A 23,809-nucleotide genomic window follows, 5' to 3' on the forward strand; every position below is an offset into this window, starting at 1 on the left:
GGTATCGATGTTTGCTTTGATATTTCCAAAAACTTTTTGATTTGCACGCGTCTAAAACATTACACGCTACCATTTTATGTGTAGAGCCGGCGTGGTGATACAAATAGGTGCAGTTGCCGTTCTCCAGATACGATCAGTTGACAGCATATAAAACACCCAATTAAGAAAGAGATACGCAATAAGCTCAATAAGTTCAATCATTCATCATTCAATGACTCAACCAAAAATGACAAGAAGAAACTGCAAAATCTATTTACGCTATTTCCACCTTCACTGAATGGATTGTGCATACCTGTTTCTTTCAACATCTTCGTCATAGCTCTGCCCATCATACGTGTTGTAACCCCAGTTGAAAGGTTGATAGAACAACTTTCTATCATACTTGACCAACTTGGAAGGATCATTCTTCAACTTGTAAACCAAATCGGGGTTTGATGTAAAGTACCTAGAAAACCCAACCAAGGTTCTCCCATTAGAAACGTCTTTCTTGATTTGGTTAAACTCAGGTGCGTCGTAAGTATAATTTCCAGCCCTTAAAGTAACACCCTTCCATACACTTTCAACGAACTCATTAGTACCTTTGATACTTTCCGGCGCGGCAGTAAAAACACCCTGGACTCTTGGCTCAACAATGGAGAGATACCCAAGTGATTTACCTTTGTTTGCACGTTTTTGAAGCTCAGCTATTAAGTACGAGAATTGGGGAATGGGACTGACTTCTTCAACAACGCCCTTAAGCTCAGCCCAGGGAGACAATCTGATTGCTAACTTCGATGGTGGGATAACTGTACTCAAATGGTCAACCAATTCCAAAATGAAGCGTGCTCTATTTTCAATAGAGCCACCATACTTGTCAGTCCTGTGATTTGTATTTTCGTGCAAAAAAGTGTCCAACAAATACCCATGAGCACCATGCAACTCAAAGAAGTCAAAGCCAGCTTCCATCGCATTCGTGGCAGCAATGGTGTAATCATGGTGAATGATTCGTTGAAGATCCTCTATAGACAACTCAATCAATGGCAACCCAGCTTTTTCTGACAACTTCTCTTGTCTTGAGTCAGGATAAATTGGACTCACAGACACATATCTCTGCCCTTCCTTTTTCAAAACCCTTGGGTCAGCCACTCGTCCCAAAAACCAAGCTTGCAATGAAATAAAACTCTTTTTAGCATGCACACCATCAACAACTTTCTTCCAAGCTCTAGTCTGTTCATCAGTATAGATTCCTGGAGCACGATCAAACCCTCCAGCTTGTGGACTCACATAAGTAGCTTCCGTGACCAACAAAGTTCCAGGGTACTCGGCCCGCTGAGAATAATGCTCAGCTATCAAATCCGATGGAAGGTGATGCAGTATTTCATTTGAAAATTTTGCAGCTTTAAATCGAGTGGTGGGGCACATGACAATCCTGTTTGATAAAGTGACTTCGCCTACTTTGATAGGCTCGAATACTAATGTATCTTTTAACGGTGATGACATTCTCTGAGATATCGGGGGAGGGGGGTGGAAGAGTGTGTTGAGGTTTCAGGGAAGGAAGAAAGTGACGAATGTGGAGTTGAAAGTTCAAGGTGCTTAATAATGTGAGGTGAAATTTCATTGCACGCGGCGTTATTCCAATAGCAGCGCGCGTTGCCCCCCACCCCCCACCACCACCTCCACAGTTGCGGATAAACAAAAACTAGCGTTGTGCGACCCCACCCTGCTATAGAGGCTTACATTCGGCCGAGACTTCAAACTTTGAGCCGAGAAACATCCATTTAACATGAAAAATCACAAATACAAATCAATCATCTATAACTCTAAACAACCTCTACTGTTCTACAACTTTCCCAACCCCTTGCCTCGCTCAAGCCAACACCTTACCGACTCTCTTTTGCTCGGCTTCTTTATCAAACTGTTGATTTCCATCATGTTGGTTCCAAGTATTATAACCATAGTTATCATGAGTGTAGAAAGTAGGTCGGTCGTAATGTTGCAAAGGCAATCCATTCTTCAAACGATATACCAAATCAGGATTCGAAGTGAAAAACCTAGAGAATGCAATCAAAGTGCGGTCATTTTCCAAATCATGCAATAAAGTTTCAAACTTAGGTGCATCATAAGTGTAATTACCAGCTTTGACGAATTTACCCTTCCAGATCTTTTCGGCAAATGCATTGCTTCTACCGCGTTGATCTTCTTCTGAAACATCGAAACCAGCAGACACTCTAGGCTCCACAAGGGAGATGTAGGCTAATTCGTGACCGGCATCAGCACGTTTTTGCAATTGTTCAAAGATGTATCTATGGACTTCCTCACCCTCTGGTTGACTCACTTGGAAAGTGGCCCAAGGAGATAACCGGACTGCCAATCTGTTGGCACCAACAATAGGGATCAACTTGTCGATAATTGCCAATAATAGCCTTGCACGGTTCTCAACCGATCCTCCATATTCATCAGTACGATGATTAGTCTCTTCATTCAAAAACTGATCCAAAAAGTAACCATGTGCTGAGTGCAATTCGACATAATCGAACCCTGCTTCCAATGCCTTTCTGGCACCGTTAGGGTACACATTATTGATCAAGTCTTCAAGCTCTTCCTTTGTAGCTGCTCGCAATTCGTTACCAACTTTCTTGGCATGTTCTTCCAGCTCTTTACTCAAGTAAATTGGTGAAGGTGCAAGGAAAGGTTGACCATCATGTTTCAACTGTTCCGGATCAGCTGTTCTTCCCAAATGCCACAACTGAACACTTGAGAACGAACCTTCCAGTCTCACAGCATCAGTGATCTTTTTCCAACCAGCAGCTTGTTTGTTATTCCAAATACCGGGTACATTGGCTCTTCCAGCACCTCCTGGCGACACATATGTGGCTTCCGTGATTACTAAAGTACCAGGATACTGACCTCTTGCTTTATAGTAAGGCAACTGCAAGTCAGTTGGGTAGTAGTCGACAGTGCCTCTTTGTCTTGTAGATGGAGCAAAGGCAATACGTTGTGATAAAGTATTGGCACCAACTTTGATGGGTTGGAATAATTTGGTATCTCCAAGTGGTCTAATTTGAACCAAGTTTGAATCGTTTGACATGTTGATTTTGCTGTTTGAGGATGGTAGTCACTCTTGCAAGGGAGTGGGCCAAGACATGGGATTGATGCGTGGCTTATATATCCAAGCGGGTAATGCTGTATTTGTAAGCAACTCAAAGCAACAATGGTTTGATGTCTAAACGTTTTTCGGACACAAAACCGGAGAAAGATTATACAGCACTAACACCACAACGGAAAAGAAACGAAAAGAAACGATACCCGATAGCAATGGAAGCAAACAGAAAAAAATATCGTCATATGTTTACCTTTTATGTCAAAGATAATAAATGACTACTGCTGCATTAGTTTAGACTCTGTCATGGTGAGTGGCTTAGTTTTTGGTTGTTTTTGAGTAGTCACGTGTGGTGTACTTGGGTAATTGTTTCCAATCCACTTTTATGCAAAAGGGCTCTCTTCTAGGATTGCCAGCCACAATAAAGTGCACTAAGTACAAGTATATAGCGGTAAATCAAGTGGGAAGCAAAGTCTACACCTAAATGGATCATACTCTTTATATCACAAGACGATTATATATATATATATATACACAATCAAAATCTATAAAGTTTTCAAGTGGGCAATATAATCAATCCAGTCCTTGTTATGTATGATCTCAGTATTCAACAAGCTGTAAAACTTTTCACATTCCTGTTGAGTTAATTTTGAATTAGATAAGGTGAGAGTCGTTTCAATTTCGTTATAGTAGTCATTAATCGTGTCGTAGTCAGCAACAGCGTCATCCACCTCCTCCTGTTCTTCTCCTTCCTCATTATTAGCCTTGCTGTGTTCATCCTCTTCCAACATTTCTTCAATCATTAAATTGTACTCATACAAACCATCAATGATCTTGTCAAGAATCAAGTGTACGTGTTGACCCAAATAATCATTGATCAAGGAGTCGAAATGTGATTTAATCAGTTTCAAATTCTGTAATCCAACCTCATGATGGTTTACCTTTGTGATGAAGCAGTTGAACATGACAATGACAGACACCAATTCAACTGAAGATACATATAGTTGGTCGAGCTGTTCAATGATTTTGGCATGATGCTTTTTGCTAGGTATATGTGGGTTGAGTACTACATCATGACTAAAACTGTCAAATTCTTGATTGATGAAATGTTGCGGAAGTTGAGTCAAGTTTTGTGCATAAAATAGTTGATTGGAAAAGAAGGAGGTTAGAATGGTTGTTGGTGAATCGCTGGAGGAAATAGACGGAAGTGTCAGTTTTAAATCGTCAAGAAAAGCAGCACGTGATACTGCATTGCCTGCAGACAGTTGTAGTTGTTGTTGTTGTTGTTGTTGAAGAAGAAGCCTTTGTTGTTGTGCTGGCCAGTACGGATGTATAAGATTACCACCATTCTCAATGCAGTTGTTGGTTCTTGGTGTAGTTGTGAAATCGGGAGTCATTACACTAAAAGCTTCCGACATGATACTTTCAGTTTCATCAAGTTCTTCCTCTTCGCCTTCCTCGTTGAGTGAAGGTGCATGTTTGGTCTCAAAATAGTTTTGTAGCTGCGCCAACTCTTCGGCAAAGGCCAGTCTTGGGGATCCTATTAGTTGTGAATGGGGTCTGGATGGTTTTGGTGAGAGGGGAAGTGACTGACACTGGGGATTAGAGCCAAGTTTGGTGATGTTGTGGTTGTTGCTGTCCTCATGATCCAAGGTAGGCGTGTCTATAGAGGTTGGAGTAATAGGTAGTGAGGTGGAGACATTTGATGCTTGTGGATTAATGGCTAGTTGGCCAATAATAGACTTGGCTAGATGTGGATTATTATTGTTGGCTGTGTGGGTTGAAGCCAAAGGTGATAGCACAGACATGGTATGTTAAGGATGTCTAAGTGTCTCGGGTAGATTGTATACTGTAGGAGATAGAAGTGTATCGATCAATTAGTTTCTTTGATAGAATATATATTGTATAAAGAATAAGAGGAAGGAAAAAGATGGTATTTAATGAAAGGTTACTTTGTCTCGGTATATATATATAGTATAGTATAGTATAGTTCTACCGAGCGAACTCACTCATAAAAAAAAAAAAAAAAAGAAAACAAAAAAAATAAAAAAAGAATTTTAGTCTTAGTTTAACCCGCCTTATTAGGATGCACAATGGGTTAAACAAACTATGCGCCATATTAATATATTTTTTATTTTTTATTTTTTTGTTTCTACTTCTTCTATATTAAACTCTTTTAGTAGTACAGTGGAGAGAGAGATCTATACTATACAGATGTTTCTTAAGCATGTACGTATTGCACTTACCTATGTGTATAACTATAGTAAAGAGTAGGGTTTGCAGCTGTCAAATGAATATTCCGCCCTTCCAGGAGTTCCGAAATGTTTCACTCACAGTTTTTTTTGTTTGCTCTTCTTAACTTTTAAGCACCTTCTTTTGGTCTCAGACTTTTTCTCTTGTTTTCTTCACTTTTCGTTTTTAGTGCTTTTGCTCTACATTATATCTTTGTGTAACAATACATTGGCTCATTTCAGTTTAGCCAGAGAGACCCACAAAAGTAGCGAATACGCGCCAGAACATAAGAAACAATAACCCATACACATACACATACACATACACATACACAATAAAAGCCAAAAAATAAAACAAAAAAAAAAAAAATTGAGTGATGACGAGTGAATTCCAATCCAAAATTGGTTTCACTTTCAAGAGTTGCTATAGGGTGTGTAAGTGTGTAAGTGTGTGCGTGTCATCAAGACACAAGTATTACGTCAGTACGGAACCAACGGAACTACAAGGAAGCATTATGTTTCGCTTCAGTGGACTTTCGAACTTGCAGCCTTTCAAGTGTAAGAAAGTAAATGCCGCGTGGGTTGTTACTTGAAAAGATCTAGACCTTTGCATTTGCGCTACCTCACGCATACTCCAACTTTTTTCTTTTTTCATTTTTTTTCTTGAGACTTTCTTCCCCACCATAAGACCCAAGAAAAAGACAAGCCTACAGCTTGGCCATATTTAGACATAACACACTCGCTTTTCCCAAAGCTCAACAAAGAAGTAAGCTTGTATTTACGTATAAGCTTTCTTGATCAAACGTATGTATAAAACTTTTTGTTTTATGCAAGTACTTGCCCTCTTCTTAGCTAGGTGTGGATGGTAGCAGCAGAAGAAAAAAAAAGACGAAAAGGTGGAGAATCCCCAACTTCTAAGGTGTGGTGTGGGGGTGGGAAAAGGAGGGGGGAGCGAATACGTTTGCAAGAAAAATTTTTACGCAGGGGCTACACAATGTCTTGTCCTCAGGAAGGGAGTAGTAAGTGATGGGGCACTCCCTTCCTCGTTGGGACGTATCAAGGCAGCTACTAGTCTCCCCCCTTTTTTTTGTTTTTTGCAGTTGACAAATGTGCTTGTTGCGTGGGGTGTAGAATGGCGTGGTTACTGTTTTCTTTTTCTTTTTCTTTTTTTTTTTTTCATTTTTTTATTTTTTTATTTTTTTCTAGACCCCTTTATGGATGGCATAATTGTTTGGAAGGAATATAATACGTGCTATTATTGTTGGTATTGTTGTACTACATACACAAAGTAAGCATTTATACGGTTGAAGAGAGATAAACAATTTCAAGCTGGTCTATTCACAAAAGGGACTACATTCAACGAGCACACGTTGTTAATTGAAAACATGAGTGAACTGACAAGTGAAAGTAAAATTTACATCAGATGATTCGATATGCGCCAGACGTACAGAGTACATTCCTGACCCTACTGCTTTCCGTTCAGAGAAACACAACAGAAGTTGTGATTTTATCAACTGAAAAGTTGATTTCTTTCTCTTGTTCTGCCCATATAAATTTTTTCGATGGAATTCCACAGCAATTATTGAAATCAATTACACAAAACAAAATTACTTGCTGCGGTTTTGAGTTCCGAATTCCGGAACAAAAAAATTCATTTGCCACAAAATCAGTTCAAGAGCCACAACAAGGACAGTTTAGTCCAAATCTAATTTTGGTCTAGATTCTACCTGTCGGTCATCTGATAACCTACTCTGAGTACGATGTGTGTCCTGCTGAGTACTTCTGTAATTGACTTCTACTCGCATTTTTGACAAGCATGTTTTGATCTTGCTTACCCATTACCATAGCTTTAGATGCAAACTTGCATTGAAAGCTTTTGCAAAAACCATGTCTCAAACAAGGGAATAAAAAAGAAAAAATAAATTCAACAACTACGTTGGTTTCACTTTGTAGATAAGAAATTCCCACTGACGTAACCAACAATACGTTTAAAACAAAATAACGGTCAGATCTAACATCCGTGCCCCCCTGAAAAAATTAGCCACTCAGGAGGTATGAAGTGTACATTCAACGTCCACCAAAGGTTACGTAAAAAGACAATCAATTATATGCTTAGCCACATATATGCAAACACATGGTGTGGCTAGTTAACTCTAATTTATTGTACCTAGTTATTTCACTTTTTTCATTTAATCTAAAACAATACTTTCAGTCCAAGTGATGAGATTTAGGTTCTGACATCATCATCGTCAATAGGTTTCTTTTTCTTTTATTTTTTTTGATGTTGCGAAGCAACTCTTTCTCAATTGATTATCGGTCTAGTTGACATAGATTATTGTTAAACATTTCAAATTGGTTTCAAAAGACAATAAAAGCAACAAAACCACAACACAATAGATTGTCTCTGGGCACCTTTGCACGGATTTCACATTTACGTCATACGGAATCCACTCGAATTCCAGGTGGGTCCCACTCAGTTCCACTCAGATTAACGGAATACTACGGGTTTCAGATTAATCTCCCCTTTCCTGAACTACTTTGTTCAAAATAATTTGAACCCAAAAAAAAAAAAAAAAAAAAAAAAGAAAAATTAAAGTTAAAGTGTCTCAGATGCTCAACACCGCGTTGCAAATACGTCAAACTCTCAGATCTTCGTGGTCCACCTTCTAAATCTGGATTTACTTCATCGACATCACATTCTCTTGACTTTTTCCTCTATAAACAAAGTCTATCAAAAGCTCTACATTCCAAAATCACAACTCATCCTTCTTTACACTTTTCTTAGCCTTAGCATCACCACCACCTGGTATCACCACCTTGTACTCAATATACAAATCACCAAACTTATCGTCTTCATCATGATCCGTCACCAATGGCATACCATAACCTTCAACCACTTCGATTTGTCCATCCATTACACTCTCACCTTGAGCACGCTTCAACACCACTTCTCTATACTCGTCATCATCTTCGTCTCCACCAAGGAATGGCACATGTCTCTCCCACCCACCTTGCAACGCTTCCTTCAACGACAACACCTCTGTACGATACAAATTGTCGCCAATTCTTCTATACCCCCAGCTCTCAGTAAACTTTTCTCTAAACTTGACGATTAAATCACCAGGAACCCATTCGGGACTCTTGTCTCCTTCGCCTTCTAACCTAATTGCAGAATCTCGATTTTGTCCTCGTTCCAAATGGACGTCATAATGTCGTGGACCACGCACTGCACCTTCCCCATTACACGTCTTACATGCATTCTTAACCAGTCTTCCAGTACCTCGACATACATCACACGCCATACGGACTTGTTGGGAGAATCCCGGTGCTAGTTGATGTTGAACAACAATTTGCCCCGTACCTTGACATCTTTCACACGTGTGGCGTTGTTTATCTTTTGATCCAGTCCCACCACATTTCTCACACTCATTTTGCATAGCAACATCAAACGCCACTAATTTACCACGATAGAAATCCTTTAATGATAAATGAAGATCGACATTGGCATCATTACCACGCTTCACTTGTGGCTGGCCACGGCGACCTCCGCTGCCACCACCACCATGTCCTCCACCAAAGAATTGACCAAAGATATCACCAAAGTCGAAATTGTGCTGTTGTGGCTGTCCATTAGGATCACCAAACGTATCGTAGTTTTTCCGTTTCGTGGCATCACTCAATACTTCATAAGCCTCACCAATTTCAAGAAATTTTTCATGGGCTTCATCATCTCCTGGGTTCTTATCTGGATGGTACTTCAACGTTAATTGACGATACGCCGATTTGATCTCTTTATCTGATGCTGATTTATCAACACCAAGGATCTGATAAAAGTTCTTTTTGGCGATGGCGAAGGATAATAGCGCGACAAGAACGATTGTCGATAGTAGGAACCTGTATTGCATAATGGACACTGTGTGTTTTTTCTTTTTTATATTCGATTGAAGTAGGGTGCAGAGTCAGTTGAAGCTCTGTTGCTTGTTGAGTATGTTGATCAATGTAGGTTGAATTTGTACAAGATGCTCGAGAGAAAGTGGAAAATTTCTAGTACACGTCAACAAAAACGTTAGATGCAGGTTTCCAAACGAAGTGGATCTTTTCTCTCTAAGCGCAGTGTCGCGACACTGAACTGTAAATAATAAGATCTCGACACTGACAAATAAAAATAAATCCGCTTTCTCGCCTTTTCTGACCCCCCCCTCCTCCTCCTCAGATGCTTTTTTTTTTTTTCTTTTTTTCGTCACAATCACCCCACGATTTGCATCTCTAGAATACTGAGTGATACTCAATCTCTATTAACTCGAAACATCCGCACCTCTCCATTGGAATCTGTCCTAGTGCAGCTACTGTCATGAGGTATACTCCCATTGCACTCCACTATGTGCTAGGTGACAAGATACACGCATCGTCGGGAGTGTACATAACTCCAATATCTCCTCTTAAATCATCATCATCATCGTCTGCATCGTTCATTTTAACAATCAACCATATTCCGAATATTGGAGAGTACTCCATCTATGCCAATTTAGGCAACACCGACACTCCATCTCAAGTGCATTGGCACCGTGTTTCCATACTCGAAGAAGTTTCAATCAACCCTTCAGAATTTGAGTTTTTCGATACCCACAACCAATTCAAACTATACCCTCGTGATCAGTACGGCAGAACAATATCAATTTTGAAGCTATCATCACTGGTGCTAAACTCCGACACGGAAACACTACCGTCTCCAATATCAACTTCATTAGCGGGTGCAGCCGGAGGAGTTGGTGGACCAGTGGCTACAAAATCGTCAATTTCCGTTGGAGATCAAGTAACAATTGTTTCAAGTCCGTTCAATTTCACCAACTCGTTAATCTTCCACCAATTTACCACAACCGCGAGAATAGTATACAAGGTGCACACGAATGATCACGACGCAGATAATGGAGACGGCGTTGCGGATTATTGGTTGAGTGACGCTGCGTACATGGAGAATATGGCAGGCGGGGCCGTAATTGACAACAAAGTGAACAGTCTCGTTGCTGCTAATGGTGATGCCAAGGTTGGTAACAATACCAACAACAACACCTCCGAAAACAAACTTGTGGGGTTGGTGTTGGGCAATCTACGCAAAACCAACGGCGACGGGAACCTCATGGTGATTATACCCTTGAGAAAAATTGTCTAATTATCCCCCACAATATTCCCACCACAAGTACAACAACAACTACCAAACTCATTGATGAGATCATCATCTTCAATCTTGTACAAGACTCTTTCATCAACCACACTTGCGAAATTGCTCAATTTACCTCGACTAGCAGCATCCAAGATATCAGCCTCAAATGGGCGGAAATCAGTCTTGCCATTGATCATCAATGCGTCAAATCGACGTACGTGGGGATCATGCATATTCTACAAAGACAATTTACTCATTACAAATAGCCATGTCGTGGCGCCACTTTTCCAAAACCCACACTCCTCATTGAAATCTAAATCGAGGTCTAAATCCAAACCAACTCTCAATCTACGCCAAAACTCGTCGCACTCGCCGATTTCAAACTCAGATAGCGCAACTGTATTAATCACCAATCAAGGAGACTCAATTCAGATTAAATTACCATTGGAAAAACACATAATCATTCCTCATCCGGATTTGGATCTTGCGTTTATGCAAATTGACCAAACTGCATCGACAATGTTGTTTGAGAATGGATTCCGAGCAGTAACTTCAAGCAACAACCACAACAACGGTAACAACGGTAACAAGGATAGTGACGACGGCAAAGACAATGACAATGACATATACGCCAAACCAGATATTTTTAGTGAAGGAAGCCCAGTATATACCCAATCCTATGGACTTTTCTTCAACCCAGTGGATTTGCAACCATTGATATCTCACGGTATTGTCAATTGCACATACAAACACCAATTAAAGACTACAGCGACAACGGACAATGGGACTGGGACCATTCCGTCATTGATCATTGTTTCTGCATCATGTTTCAATGGGAGTTCTGGCGGTGGAGTATTCTCAACAACTAATGATCGATTAATAGGTATGATTTGCTCAAATGCGAAAGTCTACAAGCCAGTTCCCAAGACTGAAATCGACCTACAACAGCAGCAACAGCAACAGCAACAGCAACAGCAACAACAAAAGCACAACCGGCCTAGTACCCAAGAAACTGAGAAATTAACCACGTTCACATTCGTCTTGCCTATACAAATCATAGATTACTGCTACCAGCAAATATACAACAAAACAAGCGTCGCAATAAAGACAATTGACAATGACGTTCAAAAATTTGATCAAGAACAGGTTTTAGTTGATCTCGATTCCAAGATGCTTGATTTATGGAAATTGAAACCGTTTCATAAAGATGTTTACATTGAGTCGACGGTGCCGACAACTACTCAAACACCAAAAGCGAAATTGTAACCTATTCATGCATATAATATACAGTATTACCTCCATAAATACTAAAACGTAATGTAACCACTTTTCTCTCAATAAGTGACTTCGAATTTTTCCTTCCGGCGCTCAGATGAAATGGGCGGCAACACTAGCTCTTTGGGCATTGACGATAAAATGGGTGGCGGGGGCGGATAAGTTGAATAACTGTACATCTGTTGACTCTGTTGACTCTGTTGACTCTGTTGAGCTTGTTGATGTTGTTGCAGCAGTTGCTGACGTTGCATTCGTTGAGATTGCAATGGTGGAGGCTGCTGCACCTGTGGTCCATCCTTGACGAAATTCAGCACTACCAGGGATATTGAGTTTGATCGCTTGCTCGCGTCTCCTGCACCACCCGGAAAATCATTCATTGATCCGTAGTTGATGAAGTTCGATGACACTTGTTGCTGTTGCATGGGGATGGCAAAGTTCATTGACGTTGAAGCCAACATACCTGTTGATAATGAACCACGATGTATTGTGGGGGCACCGCCACTTGCAAAATTTGGCCCGCTATTGTTGAATACGAGTTGTTGTTGTTGTTGTTGTTGTTGTTGTTGTTGTTGTTCTTGTTTTACTGACCTGGCACTTGATATTGTTTCTTCAGCGTCTTCTTTAAACACCAATCCTTCCAATGCAATATGCTCGTTGATATATTTGGCAACTTGAAGTTTAACAACAGCAAAGCTGTTATCCAAAAACGGAATCTTGACATGTTGCATCCACTGCTCAAACACATTATCCAACTTGGTTTTGACTATCCAAAACCACTTCGTGTTAAACTTGAAATTTGACAGTGCCGTTGATGAATTCGACTCTTCATTGTACACAGTGCTGGTGTGTGGTACATCGATATTCAATCTCTTCAACAACAACAGTTTATCACCCAACAACATGTACACAAACGTCTGTAAAATGTAATTATCTTCAAACTGCAAAAGATCATCACACCAAGTCATGATCAACAACTTGTTCATCACCATATACCAATGAATAAGGAACGTTTTGATATTTTTCAATTGTAATTGATTAAAAGACTCGTTACAATCAATGATTTTCAAATTGAGATAGTTGCCAAAGAATATCACGGGAAGTGACACAATTGATATATTGTTGTTGATATCCAAGTTTATCTTTTTGTAGTCAAGAAACAACTTGAGTTTATATTCAAGGGAATTCAACTGACTAGGATCATCAATGCACTTACGTAAAGCATCATCAAGATCGTAGTTAATTGTGGCCTCATCCAATGTTAATTGAAGTAGATGCCAGTGGAAAAAAGATTCTGGAATAAAGATATAGTTGCTCAACAATTCTCGATACTTTAACGGACTATTGATTACCAAATTCTTGCGGAATAATTCAAACAACTTCAGCCTTGGATTGGAGCCCGGTACAGAATGAGAAGCATTGATGGCTCTATTGATCAAAATAACAGAATTGTGTAGCACATTCTTTGATTCGTAAATTTGAACAGGCGAGGTTGTAGTTGAAGTTGTGGATTTGGACTCGGAACTCGAACTAGAAGCTGATGTTGTCGCAGCACGAAAGCTTTTCAATTCGTTGCCAATTGTAGCCACAATAATCATTTTCAAAAAATCGTTGTTCTCATTAATGACAGAATACGTTTTGGAGAATTTTTGCATCACCATCAACAAAACGTCTTGACCTATTGACTTGTTCAAAAATGTTTCATAAATCTTTGGGGTTTGGTCGTGAAAGTAGAATGACAATATGATATAGATTGACCAAAATAGATTCATGTTACCGTCAATAAGTTTCTCATTGGGGTTGGAAAAATCTGCCAAGTTGGATATGATGATAAAACTGATTTGATCTAGGTATTCCAAAATCACAGTGTTGTTGAGATATATTTGCTCTTCATCGTCATCTTCTCCATTTACCTGAGACACTTGTTCGTTATTGATATCATAATTTTCCAAATTATAGGAAACATAGATATAGGACAATAGATACAAATTGGTTGCAATTTCAATTTGATCCATTGAAACGTTGCTGTTGTTGTATTGTGGTATCAACCTCTTGATCAACAAGATCCACGCCTTTTTGAAGAAAATCATTGCCTTGACAGAGTTTTTGTCAACAATGCAACCAAGTGAAAGAATTGAAAAAATGACCCCAGTTTTGAAGTGGTTTGGTTGAGATAAACTTGGTGTTGTTCTTGGTGGTGGTGGTAGTGGTGGTGGTACATCTGTCGCTCCTGGATCCTCATTACCACCACCACCGTTGGCAAGATAAAACGTACTCAAGTAATACGTCAAGTCTTTCAAAATAGTGTCAAAAATGGGAAACTTTGACAGCAGTTCTTGCAAAGTGTTGAAACCAATGAGAAACCAATCACCCACCGGTTCATTTATACCCAAATTGGAAGCCTTAAGTATGTAGTCCAATTTCTTTGTTATTGAGAGTAGGTTGACGACACTTGTATCATTGGCGTCAGTAGTGGCTTTTGACAATGATGAATTTCTTCTCATACCAAGAACACCTCCACTACCGGATTCAGATTTCTTGCGTTTTTTCTTTGTACTGCGGTGGTCATTATTGGTACTAATCGACGTGTCCATAGTTGTTAAGGGAAAATGCTCTCGTGGATCAAAGGTATACGGCGCAGAATTGTGTCGTAATGATGACGACAAGGACGAGGACGAGGATGACGCTGAGGCTGTAGGGTTTCTAATTTGAAAAGAGTCTGGCTGAATTTCTTGTGGTTGTTGCAACAACAAGGGAATAGATTCGGCTTCAGGTTCGGGTTCAGGTTCGGGTTCAGGTTCATTCTGCAGATCAAGACTTTGGGTGAGCTGTAGTGGTGGCTGAGGCTGAGGCTGGTCTGTAGGTTGTACGTCTTGTAGCGACATTGAAGTAGTGTCGCCTAAATCTCGAGACTTTTTGCGTTTGGGTATGTCCTGCGATGATTGATGAACGGTACGACAGTGACGTTGCAACAAGTCTCTTCTCACAAAGGAGCTAGTACACAGCAAACAATGGAAAGGTTTTTCATTGGTATGAGATCGTTCATGGCGTTGCTTGTGTTCTGAACGAGTGAATGCTTTAGCGCAAAACCCACAAATGTATTTCTTCTGTGGTGTCAGCTTGAATGTTTTTTCGACTTGCATTGTCTTATTGTATTTTTCCTTGCAAAAGGCTAAGGCTATTATTTGATCAATTGTTGAGGTGGAACAGGTAATTGAGGGTAAACAGAGTCTGGTGTTTGCCTTGTGGAATGTAGATATATTGTGTAGTTCAAAATGGTTGCGATTATATCTGCATTGGCTGTTGTGCCTGGAATATGTTTGCAAAAAGAAGAAGTCCGAAAATGTCTCTTAAATTTTTTCCCCTCCTCCTATTTTCCAAAAATATGACTAGGAGATGGTTGTGGCTGCTAGGGGATTGATGAGGCCGAGTAGGAGTAAGTTGTAACTGTTATTACCTCAATACAGTTTGGCCACGGATGTATATGTATAAATTGGCCTGCGGTGGTGCTGAAATTTTGGTTATGAAACAATAAGGAGCTTCTCCAAAAAAAAAAAAAGGGAAACCAACAAACTCCAGGTGGTGATATATCTCTCTCAGTTATCTGTAAGTGATCAATGATGCTGCTTTTGATTTGAATATTATTATCCAATCTATGTAGAATATTATAATTGTGGGCTGCTGGTGTTGTCGTTGGTAGTATATAATAATCAACACTTTCAAAGTATGAACTCCGAAACACACTTTCTCTTTGATGAATAGGGGTTGTGTATCAGAATGTTAAGTCAGAAACCAGAGATAAACCAAAAAGGCTGTTATAAGATTAGACATGTCTGTTACCATATACATATATATATATACAGTGTATTGACTCTGCTGTATTTAGTGGTTAGTGTGATGTGTAGTTACAAAACACAAACTAACAAAATAAAAAAAAAAAAAGAGTGAAACACAATTTCAAATCTTCCCCTCTCTCTCTCTCTCTCTCTTTGTCCATCTCGTTCTACAACTACCCACTACCACTGCAATATACTCAATAGTATACGTCATATAGGTCACTGGTTAAAGCCCCTTGTAACACAACAGTCTAATTAAAACTACCCAAGTCTCGTATGTTGTACAGTGTGCAAGGGGTGGGGGGTGGGGATTGGAAATTAGAGGGAATTGATTTACGAGGTGGGAAAAAAATGAAAAATTGAAAAAAAAAATGATCTACTGTCACTACACGCTTCTGTTTTAATAGCCACATAGACATACTTTACTTCTAATACACACACACACATACTACTCTCACCACCCAACTGATATGGTTGATACATCTACTGATCTATTCCTTTTGTTGATGAGAGAGAGAGAGAGAAAATATGTATGGTACCTAGCTAATGTGTGTGTGTGTGTGTGTGTGTGTGTGCTGGGTGTTAGAAAAAGAGAAATTGAATTTTTTCCTCTCTCTCTCTTGCTCTCTCTACAAACGTTTCAACGTTTCTGTGTTTTTTTTTCTTTTCTTTTCAGTTGTCTCTTTACCCCACACCTGATCTTGGAGAAATCTATTTTCATTTTATTTTTTTTACAAGTACTATTCTGTCTAGTATTGCAACTTACCTGCTTAGTATTTTCTTATTGAGTACCTCCCACACTCTTCTATATCTTACTCTCTAAATAAGGTCATTTCTTACTCAGCAAGAACAAAGGATCTAATTTTATTCTCTTGCAGTTTCTGTTTCTTCTTCTTCTTCTTCTTCTTCTTCTTCTTCTTCTTCTTCTTCTTCTTCTTCTATGTGTTGACATTTGCGCGTTTGTGTAATTGATGGAACTAAATCTCCGAACTATTAATTTCTTTTCTTTCACCATACAAAAAGTATTAACCATTACGTAATACAACTCAACATTAATCTAATCTTTATTCTCCACTTTCCCCAAATAGGAAATTTTGCACACATCACACACACACACACACACATCACACACACATCTCACAAATAACCACTTTCATTGAATGTTATGGTTGCAACCCTTATCAAAGCTGACAACCATATTCTTTCAGCTACATACAAACACGATGATGGTCTCATTGCCTTGACACGTCAATTCAACACTTCTCCCTTTCGCTGATTCTCTCTCAATCTCCCTTTAGCTTGAACAAGTATCCAACTTCACACAGTGGCCAACCTCACCTTCTCACCTTCTCCCATTCTTCTCTGTCAATGAAGAAATAAAAAGAAAATGAAAAGATCAAAAATTTCAACTTTTGCAAACGTTCAGCAATTGCAACTGCATGCATCAGCCCTTTGTTTATATACATTCACACACACACACACATACTGGACATAGTAGACTGCCTCCCCTCCCCTCCTTCAAGAAAGTCATCACTTTTTATCAACTTTTAAAATTTCTTTTATCCCTTTCGCCAGTACCTATTAAATCAAGTGTCCAGGGGAAGGGGGGTGGGAAGTGCGAGTTGGATCTGAATCCACCCTCTTTTAGAATCTCGCACCGACTACCCCATCACCACCATTCCTAAACACTAACAAAGATTGTGTTTCCCCCCTCCCCACCCTTTCTAATAGAACTTTTTAGTTTCGTAAAATCCCATTGATTACCTAAATAATATTATATAGATAGTGACCTCACATAAAAGAAAATTTGCTCCACTATTTCTATTTGTGAACAATGTTAATAAACCCCAACACAAGCCTTTAAAGAACAATTACACACCTGCAAGTGAAGGTATAGTCTATTCTAAATGAGCAGCAGTATGCCCTTATCCTTATTGTTTGTGCTTGTGGTATGTGTGTTGGGTGTGTGTGTGTGTGGGGGGTGGGGAATGTTTCTTTGTAATTTTTATTCTATTCTTCTTCCCATTGTTTCAATGCTGTTACCGTCGTTGCTATTTTCTTCGATTTCAGCTGCAAAAACTCACCATCTTCTTTGAAAGAAAAACTCTCCATTTTTGTGCAATTGTTTTCACCAAGATAGTCTCAAAGAAGTCGTACCTTTACCTATGCATGTCTTTAGTTAACCTCACCCCCCCTTACTATCTACTCCAATTAGTCTCTGAGTTGTATCTCAAAACTTAACATATGTATCTCTACTAAATTCGGAAAATTCTTGTTTTTTTTTTCTTTTTTAGATTGTTTTCCCCACACCAAACCACAAACGTACGACCCCTCCTTGTTACTAATTGATTCTCGCAAAAACCTGCCTTCACAAAACTACATTCCCCCCCCTCTCTCTCTCCTTCTCTTTCTTACATACATACACATATTACACATTCGTAATCGAATAGCATATTAGATTAACCTTTAATAACCGCAAGTGCAAAGCAAACAACAGGGTTTGCACCTTTTTTTGCGTGGGATTTCACTTTGCATCCACTCATTAAACTACCCAACACATTTAACCCTGGCTCATCTTTGTAAAAAATTCTGTGACTCTAATGAATGTTACATTTCAATAATCCTTTTCTTTTCTTTTCTTTTTTTCTTATTTTGCAATCATAAACGAAGCTTTGGTTTCAGCAGAAATCTCAATTTATGCAATGTGACATTGATCAATTTTTGAGGAGTTACATTGCATACCTTCACGTATTATGTATGAATGATACACACAGTGTGTATTGTCATGCACCAATGATCATTCATTCAATATAAGGCGGGAAGGAGAACTTGAGTAATGGAATTCTAAGCTCATAACGACATGGGAACAGGAGAGGGGTAGAGAAGCTGGTTCTGTTCAATGGATAGCTTTCTTGTATACACATAAAGACCATTCCGGTGTATTCCTTTTGAACAAAACTACGAACGAAGTTGTAATAACACTTACTAATTCCAAAATGCACAAGATCTTCTGATCACTATCCTGGCTCATATTTTTCCTATATCCATATGGTTAAACCACATCCAATGTATCTATTTAACACCACTGCGTCTTTAATATTACTAGCACCTCTGATTCCACACGATTCGTATCATACAACCGCATATACATTAAAGTCCCTCCCGATACTCTCATTTCACATACAATCCTTTCTATACGTACTGAGGCTTCTTATCCCCTTTATATTTACGATATTCTTGTTCTCTCAACACCAACAACACACAACATATCATCTTCATTTCCTCACTCATTTCATCTTCATCGTCATTGTCATTGCCAACTCCTCCACCACCAACATAGTCAAACATCTTGATAATTCCGTGCTTGACGAAATTGTTCACACTCTTGCCTCCAGAATGAGGTCCACTGTGTTGAGAAGTCGACTCAGAACCGTTACTACTACCACTACTACTATTACCACCACCACCAACACCACTACTACTATTGCCAATCTTGATTTTGACATCGCCCTGGTCGAGATATTGCGCCACTGGCATACCGATCAACTTCTTTGCCCGACGCATAGACTCATCAATGGCAGCCCGATTCTGGCCCTCGATCAATCTATAAAATGTATCATTACCTTGACCAAACTTCAACTTCTTCCTCTTGTAATCAATCGTGGTGTCGAACGTCAACATATCTGGTGAGTTTTCCATCACGTACAATTTTATCAATCCACTCGTGCCCAACGCCGATGTTGTTCCAGTTACGCCAGTGGCTCTGAAATGAGTCCCATCCAATTCGAAATCGACACTGGGCGAGTGGCTATTGTTGTTGATGAGATATATGTGTTTGTGCAAACTGGGGAATGTAAGTACATAGTATGTGATTCGTGTAGATTGGATTTTGAAGTCAACTTTGCAATACACTTGCTTGGTAGTAGTGGGGGACTGGAGGTCCCCACCACTCAAAATCATATCCTTTGACTTTGTATAGCTTTCAATCACCAAGAAGGGACTATTCAATTTGAAAATGTTGGTCATGAATCTCAACGGACGCGTCAAAATTGGTTGGTTTCGACTCGTTGCTGACCATGAAGGGTACAAATGAACACCCGTTTGCAAATAATTTGATAGAATGGGGATTTCCTTAACAAAGCGGAACTCACTAATGGCATGATTGAGAATTTTTAATTGTGGCTGGATCAAAGTATCTTGTGAAAATTGAGATACCAAATCGGATAGTGAGTCAAAATCGTCGGTATCATTGGCACCATCGGCATCATTACCATTGTCATTGCTGGGTGAGTATGGACGATTTTCAGCTGCAGACGATGCAAATGTAGGTGCTGATGGGTGTGGGTGGGTTGATTCATTGATTAAAGTGCTGACGGTCTCTTGACTTTTGGTACGATGCAACATGGATAGTGACTATGGTTGTTTTTCTGGACAATCGACTGAAACGTAGCAGGATACTGTGGCTATAGCATATTTCAGACTACCGACAACATGAGTATAGTGAAGTAAATCCATGGTAACTTTTGATGTCGCATGAGTTTTAAAAAAAATTATTAAACTCTACAGATGCGCAATTGCTCGTTTTTTTTTCTTTTGCAGTCTAAAAAAAAAAAGAACCACAGATTAAGTTTTGAAAGTGCAAAGGAGACAGCACATGCTGGATACCTTTTCAGAATACGACAAGACGCTTCAGTAAGTTACTCAACCTCGACTGCTCTTGCCGAATGTGGTTTTCTACCTTTGATTACTGTAGACCACCTATCTATCAGCACTGGATGCTACTGAAATCTGTGGGAAACACAGCATAAAGACGAACTAGAGCGTTTCCCCAGTATTACATGTACTTGGAATATGTTGTATACAAAGCGATTTCACGGAGATAGCTCCAAACTGGATGAGGGATTTAGGTTCTGCCGACCAAAACGAAGTCTTGAAAAGATCTCTATCCAAGATGCACGACTAATGTATGGAAAAAGTCGATCCGAAGAATATCACAAAAACCTTCATAAAAGAGCCCATTTTTGATACTCAAGTATTCACGGACAGTCATCTTACTCTGCAAACTTATATAGAGTGTAGCTTGCCTGCAATAAAGCTAAACCTTTCAACTCCAACTGTTGGCTCACCTCACCAAGCTGCTAAAAAAAAAGCTTTACTAAGCACGGTTGCCGAGCTGGCTGCCACCACCAATTCTGTGTAGTTTAGAATGTTTTGTGTAAGAATTGACACCTATTGTTTCTTTTTTTTTTTTTTTCCTCTGCTCATCTTAATTCTCAACAATACCTACGGAGTCCGCCAATCAGAAAACGCAGACACATTACGAAAAATTGTTCAGTTGTCGTAGTGGTTTTCTGTAGTTGATATGGAAGGATGGGCTGCAGTTTGGGCTTGTATTCATTTCGCGGGAATGTAAGGACATGCTATGGGAGAGTATATTGATTAGTAATACACATTGTCAAAAGAATTGTGTTGATACAGTTACTGCACAGGGCTGGCTAAGACACACATTGCAGGAATGGTTTTCATCTCCAACTACAATCCCCCCTCTTAATTTTAAGGCTTTTATGGTTTTATTAAGATTTGAAAATTATGTAACGATAATAAAAAAAACTATATAATGGAATTCTCAAATCAAAAACAGTGAAGAACTTGCCCAAAAAAAGAAAAAAACAAAAAGAGATGATTATACCAGCAGCTTACGACAAAGGCTTGTGCATCAGATTCATGATTCCCCAATCATGAACCTAAACTATCCTCTGACAATCTGAATTCAATGCTGCGAATAAACAAAAACAAAAACAAGAATCATCACCTTTTTCTTTCCTCTCTTTAGCAAATACCACTGAATATTGACTCTTCAAACAAAAAAACAACGTCAACTTGTAAATTATCTCTTCAAGAAAACAGAAGCAAGAAGAAATTCCCCAATTTCTCTCACTTCCATCATTCACTTCGCGCAAAGCACAAATCAATCATCATGATGACAATGTGCATATTTAGAAAATTGATGACGATGCATATGCAAAGAGGTCTCTCGGTAAGATTTCAATCACCACCAGCAATAACAAAGACCATCAACAACGACAAAAAAAGAAAAAAACAAAACAAGCCCACCGGAAAAAGAACAAAAAATCATGTCTCTCCAGCAAGGATATTCCTCTCTCTAATGCTCCAAAAAAAAAGCACAAGTTTCAACAAAAACAAAAAATAGTTAAAAAAAAAATTTGGTGATTCCTGACATTGACATCAGGATTTGACTTGTATTCCGTTCCCCTTTGTTTTCCAATTGAATGATTCCCCAATCAAACAACTGTTGAATAATATTTAGAAAAAAAAAAACATGAAATAATAATGAAAATGATAAAAAAAAAAATGGCACAACAAGATAAAGCAAAAAAAAAAAGAACCATGGAGCTATTCCAACTCTAAATGAAACAATGAACAAAAAAGTTGAGATGGAAACAGTGACAAAAACAAGTGACTCTCATGTGTTGATAGTAGTAGTAAACAAAATTGGCGTATTATAGGCGGTAAAAAGATAAAAAAAACAAACAAACAAAGAACACAAGTAAATTGTGTTGTGTGTTGCAAGAATGAGGCTTCATTCCCAGTCAATTAGACAAAGTTGTTTCCGTCTAAATTGACCCAAATGGTTCTGACTCCAAATTCATTCTTCTTGCTAATTCTTTCTTGACTTAGAATCTTTGCTTAGACTTCTTAGCCTTGACTTTCTTGTGGATAAAGACACCAGCAATCAAAACTGCAGCGCAGAAAAGCAAGCAAAAGACTAAAATAACACCAGCTGGGAACATTGCTTGAGGGAAGGAAGTGGGGTGGGTAGGTAGTAAAAGGGTGTGAAATACAGTGAAGAAAGAAAGAGAAGAAGAAGAAGAAGAAAGAAAGAAAGAAAGAAAGAGAAGAAGAAGATTTCAAAAGTTGTTGAATTTTTTTTTTGTATTGAAAAGGTCTTCCAACTTTGTTTATATATTATTATCATTATTATTATTATTATTATTACTATTGTAATAGTACTTGTAGTAATACACTATTTAGTTGAGGGATTTTACAGTTAGTGTAAGGTAGTGTACCTGATGATAAAATAATTTATTGTTTGTATTTCTTTTTTTTTTTTTGTTGTTCTTTTGTGTATCTCTCTCTCTCTCTCTCTCTCTTCAATAAACAAATTGAGTTAATTCATCAACAAAAACGAATAAACAATCAAGACATCAACCAGGTCTACTACCCATGCAGTCTCTGTATAATTATCATCTGATTACAGCAAATGAGCTGCTATGGATACATTGAGAGATTACGAGTTGGAGATACAGAGTCCAGTCCGTCGAATAGTACTTGTTGTATTAGTACTCACTTGTGTAGTACAAAAGCATATCAGACCAAAGAAGTCAATCCGAAGTCTACGGAGTTCTTGAGTAAATGTTTCCTTCAATTGGTATACAGACTACCACCAACTCTTCAGCTCCACCGACGGCAATGAAGGAGCAACAGGCTCCTCTTTCTTTCACTCTACCCCTCATTTGCTCTTGCTCTCTCTTCTCTTTGCAATGCCCAGTTAATAATATATCACAGCAAAGAACAACTGAAAATCACTAATGTAATACATACACACTACAGTGAAATGAAAACGTCATCGACATCGGTTGCCTTGCAACATCAAAAGCAAAAGCTATGGACAACCGTTGGTTAAGCAGACCCCCCTGGAACTTGATTGGACATTGAAATGTTTCACTGTCTTTACAAGTTATAAGCACCTATAGCTCGTACTTGTGTTGTTTAGAAAGCAGCTACACATGCAACGGCTATCACGGATCTAAAAATCTATTTTTCTGCTGTTGAATTTCTTTTTCAATCTGTGTGTGTCGTCTAAAAAGAAAAAAAGAATCCCAATTTGTGTCATACCCGAACGACAATATCTCGGATTAAATTTCGCACCAGAACCAGCACCAGCAGCAGCAACAGCAGCAGCAGCAGGAGACAAAGAATCTGGGTGGTTGAAGATATGTGCCATACTTATATGACGTTCTCTGCATCAATGTTCACCAAAGTTCATCACCTTCCAGTCTCACTACTGAACATAAGAAAGTAAAAAGAAGCTTAGTCACTTGAGATTTTGCTCTTGACAAAGTAACAAACACTGAAAGTTACCATTTTTATTCAAAATAGCTTCTATTTTCTGATTTATAATCGGGATCTTGAAACACACTCTCTATCT

The 23,809-nt window shown here is 38.9% G+C and overlaps 9 protein-coding genes across 9 annotated transcripts; 2 read left to right on the forward strand and 7 right to left on the reverse strand. All coding sequences in view use genetic code 12, as the record gives it.

The window, feature by feature from the left end:
* Positions 1 to 270: 270 nt before the first annotated feature.
* KGF57_000964 (uncharacterized protein) lies at positions 271 to 1,479 on the reverse strand (the record flags this gene model as incomplete). Its single annotated transcript, XM_051755488.1, has 1 exon — positions 271 to 1,479. The coding sequence occupies one exon, from the start codon at positions 1,477 to 1,479 to the stop codon at positions 271 to 273; it is 1,209 nt and encodes a 402-aa protein (XP_051610479.1).
* Positions 1,480 to 1,846: 367 nt separating this feature from the next.
* KGF57_000965 (alkene reductase) lies at positions 1,847 to 3,067 on the reverse strand (the record flags this gene model as incomplete). The annotated part of the gene is made up of 1 exon (XM_051755489.1): positions 1,847 to 3,067. The coding sequence occupies one exon, from the start codon at positions 3,065 to 3,067 to the stop codon at positions 1,847 to 1,849; it is 1,221 nt and encodes a 406-aa protein (XP_051610480.1).
* A 557-nt stretch (positions 3,068 to 3,624) lies between these two features.
* KGF57_000966 (uncharacterized protein) lies at positions 3,625 to 4,887 on the reverse strand (the record flags this gene model as incomplete). Its single annotated transcript, XM_051755490.1, has 1 exon — positions 3,625 to 4,887. One exon carries the CDS (start codon positions 4,885 to 4,887, stop codon positions 3,625 to 3,627), a length of 1,263 nt encoding a protein of 420 aa, XP_051610481.1.
* Positions 4,888 to 8,063: 3,176 nt separating this feature from the next.
* KGF57_000967 (uncharacterized protein) lies at positions 8,064 to 9,215 on the reverse strand (the record flags this gene model as incomplete). The annotated part of the gene is made up of 1 exon (XM_051755491.1): positions 8,064 to 9,215. The coding sequence occupies one exon, from the start codon at positions 9,213 to 9,215 to the stop codon at positions 8,064 to 8,066; it is 1,152 nt and encodes a 383-aa protein (XP_051610482.1).
* Positions 9,216 to 9,661: 446 nt separating this feature from the next.
* KGF57_000968 (uncharacterized protein) lies at positions 9,662 to 10,480 on the forward strand (the record flags this gene model as incomplete). Its single annotated transcript, XM_051755492.1, has 1 exon — positions 9,662 to 10,480. One exon carries the CDS (start codon positions 9,662 to 9,664, stop codon positions 10,478 to 10,480), a length of 819 nt encoding a protein of 272 aa, XP_051610483.1.
* Positions 10,481 to 10,534: 54 nt separating this feature from the next.
* KGF57_000969 (S1 family peptidase) lies at positions 10,535 to 11,737 on the forward strand (the record flags this gene model as incomplete). The annotated part of the gene is made up of 1 exon (XM_051755493.1): positions 10,535 to 11,737. One exon carries the CDS (start codon positions 10,535 to 10,537, stop codon positions 11,735 to 11,737), a length of 1,203 nt encoding a protein of 400 aa, XP_051610484.1.
* Positions 11,738 to 11,805: 68 nt separating this feature from the next.
* On the reverse strand, positions 11,806 to 14,886 carry TRY5 (Try5p; the record flags this gene model as incomplete). The annotated part of the gene is made up of 1 exon (XM_051755495.1): positions 11,806 to 14,886. One exon carries the CDS (start codon positions 14,884 to 14,886, stop codon positions 11,806 to 11,808), a length of 3,081 nt encoding a protein of 1,026 aa, XP_051610485.1.
* A 3,885-nt stretch (positions 14,887 to 18,771) lies between these two features.
* KGF57_000971 (uncharacterized protein) lies at positions 18,772 to 19,983 on the reverse strand (the record flags this gene model as incomplete). Its single annotated transcript, XM_051755496.1, has 1 exon — positions 18,772 to 19,983. The coding sequence occupies one exon, from the start codon at positions 19,981 to 19,983 to the stop codon at positions 18,772 to 18,774; it is 1,212 nt and encodes a 403-aa protein (XP_051610486.1).
* A 2,291-nt stretch (positions 19,984 to 22,274) lies between these two features.
* On the reverse strand, positions 22,275 to 23,605 carry KGF57_000972 (proteolipid ATPase; the record flags this gene model as incomplete). Its single annotated transcript, XM_051755497.1, has 2 exons — positions 22,275 to 22,366; positions 23,497 to 23,605. 2 exons carry the CDS (start codon positions 23,603 to 23,605, stop codon positions 22,275 to 22,277), a joined length of 201 nt encoding a protein of 66 aa, XP_051610487.1.
* Positions 23,606 to 23,809: the final 204 nt, after the last annotated feature.

Source organism: Candida theae, assembly GCF_024610275.1.
Source record: "Candida theae strain CBS 12239 chromosome Unknown scaffold10, whole genome shotgun sequence".
Taxonomy (NCBI): domain Eukaryota; kingdom Fungi; phylum Ascomycota; class Pichiomycetes; order Serinales; family Debaryomycetaceae; genus Lodderomyces; species Lodderomyces theae.